Source organism: Conger conger, chromosome 3, assembly GCF_963514075.1.
Source record: "Conger conger chromosome 3, fConCon1.1, whole genome shotgun sequence".
Lineage (NCBI taxonomy): Eukaryota > Metazoa > Chordata > Actinopteri > Anguilliformes > Congridae > Conger > Conger conger.
In genome coordinates, this window is record NC_083762.1 from 32,902,374 (window position 1) to 32,915,111 (window position 12,738).

Consider the following 12,738-nt stretch of genomic DNA (forward strand, 5'->3'; position numbering starts at 1 on the left):
AGAAAGGAGGGAGAGAATGACTAAGATGCAGGAAAAAGTCAAAAGAGGCCCTGGATATTTCTGAAGTGCAGCGGAACTTTCTGAGGCCGGCATGACCCTAAGCACGCCACTGGTGGGTAAACCACACGCAACCGTGCCCTGAGCCTCACGGCTTGGCTCCAGCCAGCAGCGCTATGGTATGTTCACATCATGCATTTCACGTCATTTCTGCAGGGCAGACTGGATTTTCCCAACCTGAAACTTGGATTCCACCTCCATTTCCCTGGTCTCTGGTTTTGGATTGCATAATAGACAAAACCCTAATCAGAACCCACCCTCTGTGTACAACTGGGTTGGGAGAAGTGACTGTACCCTCCTTACCGCCAAGGCGGAAGAAACTCCATTGTCTCACCAGGGCACGCTAATGCCTGTTTCAGCAGGGGTGTTGCTGTGGAGTTGGGCCCAGCCCCCACTGAAAATCGTTACAGCAAGCTATGAGTGTGCTAATGTGCACATACCATTAGAGCCAAACGACCAGTCCTGCTTTAGCACAGGCCTTCCCTCAGGCCAGGGTCAGCCATGTCCCACTGCATGCAGGAAAAAGAGACCTGCTGCCTCCACCTCAATTTCCACCATAAAGCCCACTTAGAGCAGCCATATTGATGGGTCCTGGTCAGATGGGGGTTGGTGGGCGTAGGTTAGTTATAATTATACAGGACTTTACTAAGCAAATATTTACATCCTCTAGGACCCATATGTAACAGTCAAGGAGAAGGACCTTTATGAGAAGGCTTGATTCCCAGATTAGGCAACTTTGCTGTTAAGCCACCCTTACAAAGACAATGATGCTGGACTGACTCAATGAATTTACAATACACCATGAATATAATGTAATATGTAATATGTAATAGTTCAGCTATGCTCTTGGACAAAATGTGTGTGTGTTTGTGTGTGTGTTCCCACATTCTTCTTTTCATGACAGTTCACAGTGCTGGATTTTGAGCTGAGATGCCGTGCTAGAAATAGAATTAGAAAAAGGTCTATACCTGTCACACTGTGTTTTAATCAGACCTATTTCACAAAAGCATGAAAATAACCTTGACCTATTAAAAATAAATGAAGCAGCTGTCTGGCGACAACACAACCAATTTGGGGACTCTGAGAAAGCACGGAAGCACACTACAGAGTGAACCCCACGCCCCCCACAACAATCCATGCTCTCTGGACCTGACCCTTGAGGTGGCGGGGTGGAGCCTTTGGGGGCATTGGGTGCAGTACACCCTGACTTCCTCCGGGAGCACCACAGAGCGCTCAGGGAGCCGGAGGAATGCTGGGAATTCTCCAGGAAGGGAGCAGCCAGGATGGTTAAATCATCACAAGAGGAACTGAGGATCTGCACAGCAGGTCTGCAGTGTGGTTGGCAGAGAAACAGGAACAAATGTGAGCTCACAGCTCACAGTTCATAGCTCGCAGCTCACAGTATGTGTTGCAAGGGTGTGAGCTAATTTGATATTCAAATATCATAAGGGCATCAAATGCTCAGAGAGGTAAACCGGTTTCTGTACCAGTACTGAAGTAAAGTCCATCGTACAGCTTTATGCTGATTTTTTGCCATTCATACTGGTTTGTCCTGGTTTGCACTAGTTTTGGAGTACACTGGTTTGTGCTTTTATACCAGTCTGTATTGATTTTTATAGCTTATGATAAAGGTTTGTGCTGATCTGATTTTGTGGTAACTAGTAAAGTGGTTTGTGATGTGTTTTAGTCAATGCTGCAGTATATGGGTAATTCCATGAAAAAGTACCTTCTGAGTCCTGAAGAAATGATCAGCAACAAAACTCTAATAACAATAACTTCAAATTTTTAAATATGTTATTACTGCATCTGTTGTCCTCATATAAAACCAAGTTAAGCCATATAAATATACTTGAATTGGTGAATTAATTCAACACTTTTATGTATAAAAGGGTAAGGAATTTGGCCTGTACCTCATCATGATCTTTCAAATTCATTTTGAACATTTTAAAACATCACATTTGCATAAAGTTTAAAGTGTCTTCTTATTGTTAAAATGTACTTTTATGAAATCCATATACTCACCTATATGTACACCTACTTATTCATGCAATTATCTAATCAGCCAATCATGTGGCAGCAGTGCAATGCATAAAATCATGCAGATATGGGTCAGGAGTTAATGTTCACATCAACCATCAGAATGTAGAAAAAAGTGATCTGAGTGATTTCGACCTTGGCCTGATTGTTTGTGGCAGATAGGCTGGTCTGAGTATTTCTGTAACTGCTTATCTCCTGGGATTTTCACACACAACAGTGTCTAGTGTTAACTCAGAATGGTGCGAAAAACAAAAAACAGTTCTGTGAGCAGCAGCTCTGAGGATGTTGTTGATGAGCGAGGTCAACAGAGAATGGCCAGACTGGTTCAAGCCAACAGAAAGGCAACGGTAATACAGATAACCAGTCTGTACAACTGAGGTGAGCAGAAAAGCATCTGAGAATGCACAACACGTCAAATCTTGAGCCGGATGGGCTACAACAGCAGAAGACCACATCAGGTTCCACTTCTATCAGCCATGAACAGAAATCTCTGGCTGCAGTGGACACAGGCTCACCAAAACTGGACAGCTGAAGACTAGAAAAACATAGCCTGGTCTGATGAATCTCTATTTCTGCTGAGGCATACAGATGATAGGGTCAGAATTTGTCACTGACAGCATGAATCCATAGACTCAACCTGCCTGGTGTCAATAGTCCAGGAAACAGTCCAGTTCCAATCCGAAAACGCACAAAACGCCTTGAACCATAATGACTTGAACACAAAAGATGCAGGACCTGATGTGAACATGCTTAAAAACATACCAATTTGTCCAAAATAAGTTCTGCCAGCAGTTCTGAAAAGAGTGGGCTAAAATTCCTCAGCAATGTGAAAGACTGACATCAAATTATAAGAAGTGTTTGGTTGTAATTGCTGGTGGTATTAAAATTACTTATTCACAGGGGTGATTTGGATGTTTGATAACTTTTTTCATTAAATAAATGAAATGTTTTGTGTTTACTCCTTGTCTAATTATTACATTTTGTCTAAAGATCTGAAACTGTTCAGTGTGACAAACACTGTTTGCAATAATAGAGGAAATCAGGAATGGGGCAAATACTTTTTCACGGCACTGTATAAGAAATGCTTTCAGCGGTCTGAGAAAAACTGGCTGATCTCAGCACATGTTCAGACAGGTCAGCCCATTTCTAACATACCATCCCTATGCATAGCTGCCAAGCACAACGATCCCTTCTCTCTGCACTCCTCTGCTTCTCTTTTTTTCTTTTACCTTCTTCTGCCACCTTTTTCTCCTTCCTCTCGCTCTCTCATCTCCTCATCTCTTCTCTTCAGAGCCTTTTGTTTTTTACACATCTCTTTTTACTTCTCCCCACTTCTCACTTCGCGCCTCTTTCCTCCATCCAAGTCTCTCTTCCACCCCTCCCTTCTTTTTTGTTCTTTCCCAAAACACTCATTCTGTCTGGGGCTTGGACGGCAGAGTGAGGGACGGTCAGTCCAGAGAACCAGGAGAGGTGGCATTTACTGAAGTTACACCTCTTTGCTATAAGCCTGTCGAAACCAGTGGCGTTCAGAGCCATAACCAACAAAGAGAGAAAGCTGAGGTGACTAAAACCAATCCCAACAGAAACTATGAGACCCAGAGAAGTGGTTGAATAGTGTGAGGGTGCAGGTGTCAAATACACATGGACCCTCATATATGTACATCCCACTTCTGGCTATTCCTCTACAGCAAGTGTTACTCCAAACAGTAAGGAGAGAACGTTTTGAAATATCTGTCAGGTCTCTTATCTGAGTGAGATCGAACAGAACCAGAACACAAAGAACAGCCCAGAACACTGCATGCAGAACTGAGAGGATACAGGAGATAAAAACAGGCATGTGGCCTTCCTCAAACAGGAGGGTTTGCTTTTGAACCAAATATGTGGAGCATGAAACACAATAAAGCACTCTCCGCACTCTCCGCATCTGCAAGCCCAGAACTCTGCCCACACATTTACAGTAACATCACCCTCACAATCCCCCTTAACCAATGATCAGGAAGAGATGCATTTGCACCATTGTCACTGGCTGGGCTGCGCTGGGTGACTGCACAAAAGTGAAATAACTGCACGGTAACAGCAGGCGATTATGCCAGGAGATATCATGGGATACAAATACATTACATTACATTAATACTTCATGGTAATTTTCATCCATGTCCTCTGCTGTTGGTGTATGAGTCACAGCACCTGGACACAATTGTTTTAGTTTTTGAACCTCTCTCCAAAGTGACTTCCTTTGCCATTACCACAAACAACACAAAAGTGCAAATAACAACAATAACTGCAAACAACAGTGGTCAACAAGCTTATCCTTATGCCAGGTGCACTTTTGACCTTGGGCTCAAAGGCTAAAATCAAATGGATTAAAATGCAATACACATCCTTTCTTCATAAATCCATTTGCTGTACGGAAATGTTGTGTACTGATTTAATATGCCAACAGAAACAGAACTGTTTCAATTGAAATAGATAAATAAATGAAGTGCTATACTGTTGCTGTACTTGTTGTGACATCACTTAGCAACATACATCAGGGAGCTCCAAAGACCAAATTTCACAGCTGGGGAGTGAAGCATGGATCAGCAGGGGGGTGGCAACACCATCGAATGCAGCTGGCCAATGAGACAACAGCTCCAGGGGCTTCAGCGATTTATGTGTTTGTGTCAAACGCTGTTAATTAGGACATATTTCCGCCTCTCTGCAGCTATTTCTCTCCCTCTCTCTCTCGGTCTCCCTCCATCTCTCTGTCTCTATGCATCCAACTATCTGTCTTTTCTCTCTCGTTTTGACATATTGACAGGACAGAATGGGACAGTTGAATGAGGATTTAGACCCCCCTCCACCTCACCCATGTAATCCTGCAAATAATGCAGAGAGAGAAAGAAAGGAGAGAGAAATTCTAGAGAGTCAAAAGAGGCAAAAATGGTCAGTAATTAAAGTATAAAGGTCTACACTGCTGCTCAGAGTGTGATGCAGTGTAATATTAGGTGGTGGAGCCTGCAGGGCGGCTTGTCTTTCTGAGACACGGCTCCTGTGCGCAGCGTTTCCCCTCCTGACAGATATCAACTCGTGACAGTGCCATGGCTGGCAGCCCTGCAAGGTGGTGCATAATTGGCCCGGGGAAGGATCTACAGAAAAATACATAGATTTTTCTGCACTCTCTAGAATTTCTGGAAGATGTTCTAGTGAGACCACAATATGAGAGCAATTGGGCTAATTCCGATTTAGGATTCAAGAAAATTGTGGTTAGATTTTGGCCATGAGCAGCATGTCGAATGACAGAGGACATTGCTAAATTCCCACACAAGAAAACTGTTTAACAGTTGTGCTATGGTCAAAAGGGTGCCTGGACCAAATTGCACACAACTCTACTACGTCCATGTCAACAAACACGCAAACACCAAAGCATGCTGGGAGCTCCACAGACTGCACAAACTGATGGAGAACAGATTCAAGGGACAGGCGAGATTCCAGTACAGAGGCTCAATTCACATCCATACAGAACAGAACACAGCAATGGACATACTGAAGCAGCACAGTGTGTGTGTGTGTGTGTGTGTGTGTGTGTGTGTGTGTGTGTGTGTGTGTGTGTGTGTGTGTGCGTGCGTGCGTGCGTGTGTGTGTGTGTGCGTGTGTGTGTGTGTGCGTGTGTGTGCGTGTGGTTGGGTGTATGCAAGTATGTGTGTGTGTTTGTGTGTGTGTGTGAGTGTGAGTGTGAGTGTGTGTGTGTGTGTGTGAGTGTGTGTGTGTGTGCGTGTGGTTGGGTGTATGCAAGTATGTGTGTGTGTGTGTATATGTGTGCGACTAAGTGAGACTAAGAAGACAGCAAATACAATACATCACACAATAATGCATAATAAGATAACTTCCTAAGCACACAAACACAGAAGTTCAAATTCAAGCAGTGTGTAGTACACAGTCTGACAGATGTTATATCTAGGCAGAGTTCAACATGTAGAGGGACTGGCAGATCAAAACTGCAGGTCTTCTAAACTTTAAATGACACACTGCCACTAAAACGTTTTTGCTTCAGCAGCTCTCATGCTAAATATTTTCTAATTCCTTCCAGGTTTCTCCCCTCTGCATTGTCATAGCTGATCCCAACAGAATCTGGCATGATGAAGTTAACTCTCCTTTTTTCTCAAGTAACCCACTCTTCACAGGGGGAGTTCATTAACAGCGGCGAATGAGGTCATTATCCTCCAATCGGGGGAGTGTTTACCCCCATTTCCCAGGCAACCAGGGCTCGGCCAGGCCCATAGATGGCAAGGGAAGAGAGTTATGAGCCCTCCAGTGTAGTTGAGGGCAAAGAGTCACTGAAGTGCTTTCATTGCAGGGTTCATTAGACTTTTTTCACATGTCCTTATTCAGGCAGATTTACACAGTGCGCTAGTATAATGCATTTGATTACATGTGGCAGCTGGTGTGTGCCATTTGTGCCTTGTTTAGTGAAAGAAGGGGGCATTCTACCCACCTACACCAAGTGCAAGAGCATGCTGGAGGTGGGGTGGGGGGGACTAAGGGCACACACACACACAAACCAAACACACACAGCTTCCAGCATACACACAGTTGCTATGGTTATGTTCATGTGTAACCATGGGAATGGAAGGTCTGCTGATAAAAGATGAGGATGATGTAACAAATGCTTTGAGTGAATGAGGTTACATTCCAATGTGTATCATGTAGTTTTTACTTTTGCATTTGATTTATTCCATGATTTTATCCCAGATTCATGTCTGAACTTACGAGCTACCTGTACCACAGGTAGATGGATTCAAGGTCTATCTATTTAGAAAATGTATATCCTGCTTGGTCCCCTCTAAGATAAGTCTGTGCTTCTAAGCTGCCTGACAGGGAAGCATGTTGAAATGCATGATGGGACACTTGCTGAAATACATGCTGGAATGTATGTTGGGAGGGAGAGAGAGTTGAGTGGGAGAGAAAGGCACAGTTTAAGGGAGAGTAGCCTGGCGATCAGCCCAAGAAGAGGCATAGAGCAGTGCATGCTGGGAGGATGGGAAGAACACAGCGGTAGGAAGTGAAAGTCAGGAAACGGCTCAAGCCCTGCCCAAGCCCCTTACATACCACCCGCTCCTACCACGCATCTGTGGCCGGGTTGTGACCCCAGGTGATAGATGGACATGGGGGTGTGGTTGGATGTCAACACTTTTAAGGTTGGTGGTAATTATGTCATGCTGCTCTTGGCTTTTCTGTGCTGCCTAATCCTGGAAGGTAATCCAGGGCTACCATTCTCCACCTCAAACCCTCAACACACAAATGCTTTTTGCTTTTTGTTTCTGTTTTCCAAACAGTTTGTTTTGGTTAGCCTATTGTTTGGCCTATGTCTCTGGCTGTTTTTTTCTTATTTCTCAGCCTGATAATGGCTTCCATTGGTACAAGTCTGGACCTCATGTTGGCAAGTACCAAAAACCGACTCGAAAATCAAAAGCCTACAATGAAGACTAGATACGAAAAAGCTTTCTTTTACCTGCACTACGCAAGCAACTGAATATACCTGACAAATCCAAAACAGCTGAGAAGTCAAATGTCCGATTACTCTTGGTCCCCTAAAATGGGGCAACTTTGTTTAAAAGAGTTGTAATTCCTACATGGATCAACTGATATGGTCGTAAATACCCTCAAATGTAGGCGAGTCTCTGCACCTCACACTCATTGTTTGATTTCAAATCCAATGTGCTGGAGAACAGACCCAAAGGAACAGAACTTGTAGGCCTAACACTGTCAAAATACTTAAGGACTGCACTGTATTTCTCAGTCATGAATTAGCAGAAATGAGCAAACATTCTTACTGTGGGATTTTTGGAAATAAAATGCTGGTAGTTTTTTAGCTATGTGGACTACAAAATCTGCAGCACCTTGAATCTTTATTCAGCTCCATCACTGTAGCTCCTCTCTCTTCACTGTCTAAGACAATCAATCAGTCTTTATGTTGTTTACAATCAATCAGACTGCTACAAAGGGCTTCACAATGGACATATTTCATGGTTAATCAATAAAAAACAGCCCTGTGAGAAAAACTGCAGAGATTTCTTTCGACCCCTTGATAACTCACTGATCTGAACTCCTTGAGGTATAAAGATAACGGCTAACAAACTGTATGATAGAGAAAATAAATAATAGAAATGCAGCACTTTTTAAGAAAAAGAAAAAAGCAAGTAATCTCTATCAGCATAGATCGAACACTTATTTTTAAAACACAGTTAATCCAGAGATCTTTGGAAAGGGAATCTTTGAATGGTGTAAATGAAGGTTGGTTACAAAACAGATATATGATGGATTTCGAACAGGTTGAGGGCAATGTACAGGATGGCTATATGAGGGTAAATCCTTAGAGGCTGGTTTGGGATGGGGTACACCAAGTAACCTCACATTGGTTAGGCTTCCTCAGTGCAAACAAAGGTTATTGTGAATCTAAAGGTTCCAGAGGGCTTTGGGAAAAAACCCACTCACACACGGACTGGACCTAACAACTGGAATTTAGAGTGTGGGTTATCAACAAATACACGCACATGGAGATACCTAAGCTCACCCAGACTGTGACAAAACTATCAGATCCCACAGCCTGTCCTGCCCCTATTGGAAACCCCCTCAGCTGCTGAGGCTGCTAAAGATATTTTTAAGGGCTCAACAGAGGGACATCGGTTCACAGCCTTCTCCTTGTATGTTTCAGTCAATGGCCTTGCTGAATATAGCAACAGTGAAATGCAACTGGGCATTTAACAGAGCAACATGGCTGTTTATGAAACCGCGTACAGCTTTCTTCCCACAAACCAGGTTATCAGTCAACCATGTAAAGCCACTTCTAGAATACTGACAGGTCAACAAAAGAATAACAGGTCTGAAACAATTACCAATTTGTTATTGAAATTGTTACTGAAGCATCAATAACAAAATATCTCAGCTTGTGTTGCCAAGCACCCAGAGCCATACCATGGGCCCCAGTGCATTGGGAGAGTACAGATTATGGAGACAAATGTTCTTCACAAGATCACTACCTCTGACACATTCCCACAGCTTTTCAGCAATGGAGACATCTACATTACATTACATTAATGGCATTTGGCAGACACTCTTATCCAGAGCGACATACAGTTGATTAGACTAAGCAAGAGACAATCCTCCCCTGGAGCAATTAACGGCCTTGCTCAAGAGCCCAACGGGTGTGCAGATCTTATTGTGCCTACACCGGGGATCAAACCACTGACCTTGCGTGTCCCAGTCAAAATCCAGCTATGACCCGCTTGAAATACCAGCTACCAGTTTCAAAACATAGCTTGAGCTGGTCTAACCATGTTGAATATAGAGCAGGTCAAACTGGTCAATCACCTTTCAGCAGGGATGCCTTTGTGAAAAATAAGAATGGAATTAAGCTGATGGATGGCTCATTTGGTTACGGCACTGCACTCTTGCCTAACAGCCTCAGATCGAATCCAGACCATGGTAGTGCCAACTGTCACTAAGGGTATGGGAGGGCTCAGTCGATTAAGGGTTGACTTATTTCATTACTCTCTAGCAACCCTCACTGGTCGATGGGGCGCCCGTGGGCTGCATATCAAAGCCACATATGACAGGTCTTCCTCCAACTCTACTCTAAGTGTAGTCTGCAGTGTGACAACAAGTAATAGTGACAACACATGTTTCAGAGGAGAGCCATGGGCATCAGTACCCTCCCGAGTTGGATATAGCTACAGGTTCAGATAATTGGACATTACAAATTATGGTGGGAATTTATATTTGTTGCAATGCATCAGGTAGAAAACTTGCAAACCATTACAAATTCAGGAATAGTCCACTGAAGAGGTTTTAAAAAGCTGAGCTAACAAGAAAACCTTTTCTTTTATTCAAGCATTCTGGTGCAAATAAGTACCCCGGTGCAATAAATAACAAAAGAATATTTAATCTGCAAACATTTTGGTCAAAACACCTTCATCAGTACTGAATGCTTGAATAAAAGAAAATATTTTCCTTCTAGCTTGGCTTTTTAATACCTGTTTTCAATTTTAGGGGTATGTCAGTTTTCTACCTGATGCTAGCATGTTAATCTTCGTTAATATTCTATGATATAAAGTGCAGCACCTGGTCACATTTAGCTCAGCATCAAAGTTATAAAGGAAGAAGAAATGGCAGTAACCAAGTCACTTGCTGTGTGACAATTTCATGCAGCAACATAGTTTCAGCTCTATAGGACTTGTACAATGCGATCAAAGTAATCTCAGGCCTGTTAGCACTCACCGGGTAGAGAGGGCTTTAAGGATTTGTCACCATGCAGACCCACTGTGGAGATTCAGTGTAAGTCTGTTCTTAAAACGATAACCAGCATGGCACTTATGGGGGCATGGAAACAGTGTGACGGCAGATGCTGAACCAAACAATACAGTGGTTTGGTTCTAGCAAATATTATTATATGTTCAATTATAGGTGTTGAGTTGGCTTGAATAGCCAGTTCCAATAGGTGTCCCACCTATAGAAGATCATAATTTTGTAAGCAACAGGAAAGTCTTTAGCAAAAGTTAGGTTAGCAAAAGTTAGATTCAGAATGCCTACCTGGTTCAGGCACATATGGTACTGTAAGACTATGAAACCAATAACTGAGTTTACTGCCAATTTAAAGCAGCACTGTGGACAGAAAGTGGTCTCATGACAGCGATGTATTTTGAACTTCAACTAAATAAAAGAACAAAATGAAGTGTCAAAATTGGAATTTAATACAATTGTCAAAGTTTGTGATTGTTTTTTTAGGGACATGTGTTGTGTGTCTCTTATAACTTAAATTGACTAGAGAGATAGTGTTTGGCTCTTCATTGTCACCTGGTATGTGTAGGATGCACAGATGCTATGGAATTATCGAGGAGGGGTCCATAACTTGGCCTAGATTACTTTAAAGCAACAACTGCGTCATTATCATTCTTATCATTAGGTTTGACAACCCAAGACTGAAACAAGGAAACGGGGGTGGGGACAACGTCATAATAAATTGCCTAGCCCTGTGGACTACAGTTACAGGTCAAAGTTTTATTTTATTACGGTGGCTTAGCCTACATGTCACCTCATCTCCATTGAAAATACCTTGTTCCCCATGTTCACCGGATTACTGCGGGAGTTCTTTAACCTAGCTACAGCAAAATAGTAGCTGATTAGACGTTACAGTGGCCTGTAGGCATCAATAATGTGTTCATGATATGGTGTAATTCGACAGATTGCCGTCGCTGATTTTTTTCATTCGTTATCTGGGAAATTAAAACCTGGACCGTTGCTCTGGCAACTCCTGGGGAATTTCCAGGGCATCCCGATGTCTTTGCCAAATAGGAAGCTAAATTAATTTCTACACATTCAAAAACTGGTTGTGCACAGCAAAACCCCAGGATGTTTGACCAAAGATCAAATGTACGAGAATTTGCATGGGCACTACGTCCATGCTCCATATTTCCTTGCCTCAACCGAAAACTCTGGTTAAAACGCTGACTATCCCCGTGAGAAATAAGTTCCGTGGTGCGCAGCAGTAGGCTTTGGACATCGGCATCCCAACATCCACATCAGTCTCAAAATACAGCATTTAGTTTTGTGTTACCAAATAAATGCTGTTCACCATCACACACAGAAATACAATTCTTAAAATACTTGTCGAGCACGATAAATGAATCAACAACAATACACAAAAATGAAAAATAACCATTTAACATAGTCAGCTGTTTTAAACACCCACTCAAAAACTGGGTGAGGAAAACTGCAGAATTAAAAACCTAAAGCTGTTACAGATAGCCAGTTGAAATGTAACCAGTCTTTTACCTGCATCTACTGTATCCGACAAATCGTGCTTCGAAGCAGTTATTGGAAAATCTTTTAATTTCCTAGCGCTGAGGTTTAAAATCCCGGAGTTCACCGCTTCTTCCAAAGCGCGTTCAAGACCCCGGTTCAGGGGCATATTGTTGTGGGAGCCCAAACTGCTGATGTTAGTTTGGACCGAACCAGGGGCGAGCTGGGAATGGGGACGAGAGTCCTGCCCCAGCGTCGCCATGTTTATTCCTTGTTTATACTTTTATACGGCGTTATAATTTTGTATCCACAAGAAAAATCCAAGGGTGACTCCAACGGTGCGCGAATTTCCTCTCTTCGAGTGACTTGCCCAAGGACTGCGACTGCGCTACTAGGCTACTGTACAACATTGAACCTCGGCCAATGTAACTAGCTGTAAATGCGGGCATTTCCTGACCCCTATTGGTCACATTCGGAGTTGTAGACCCAATTGTCTGTCCCACGATATGGGTCATCGCAAACTCTTTTTAAAAAGATATTGTCATTTCTTAACCAAATTTCATTTCATTTCATTTCATTTTTATTTGTTCCTTTCATGAAAATGCACATTACAATATAAAGTTAACACACAAGTCCACAACACATCTGTCAAATTAATGCTTTTCATGATTGGAAAGGAGCAGAAAGAAGAATATAATTCTTATTTTTTGTCTGCCCCTTACTTGAACACAACATTCTTAGATGGTCTGCCTTTTCCATTAACCTACACCTTCACCCACAGCTTCACCTACACCCTTAATTCCAACAACATAAAACAAAATAACCTGTAAAATAGAAATGATATTCAAGTTCAAAACACTTAGTTAA

The 12,738-nt window shown here is 42.6% G+C and overlaps 1 protein-coding gene across 6 annotated transcripts in view; it reads right to left on the reverse strand.

The window, feature by feature from the left end:
- Nucleotides 1-12,234, reverse strand: part of LOC133123997 (leucine-rich repeat and calponin homology domain-containing protein 1-like) — a 67,613-nt gene extending 55,379 nt beyond the window's left edge. For all 6 annotated transcript variants that reach the window (XM_061234770.1, XM_061234768.1, XM_061234769.1 and 3 more), the window contains exon 1: nt 11,905-12,234. In XM_061234770.1, coding sequence (XP_061090754.1) covers nt 11,905-12,133 — 229 coding nt within the window. In that variant the 5' untranslated portion in view covers nt 12,134-12,234. The remainder of the gene's footprint in view (nt 1-11,904) is intronic.
- Between the last annotated feature and the right edge of the window lie 504 nt (nt 12,235-12,738).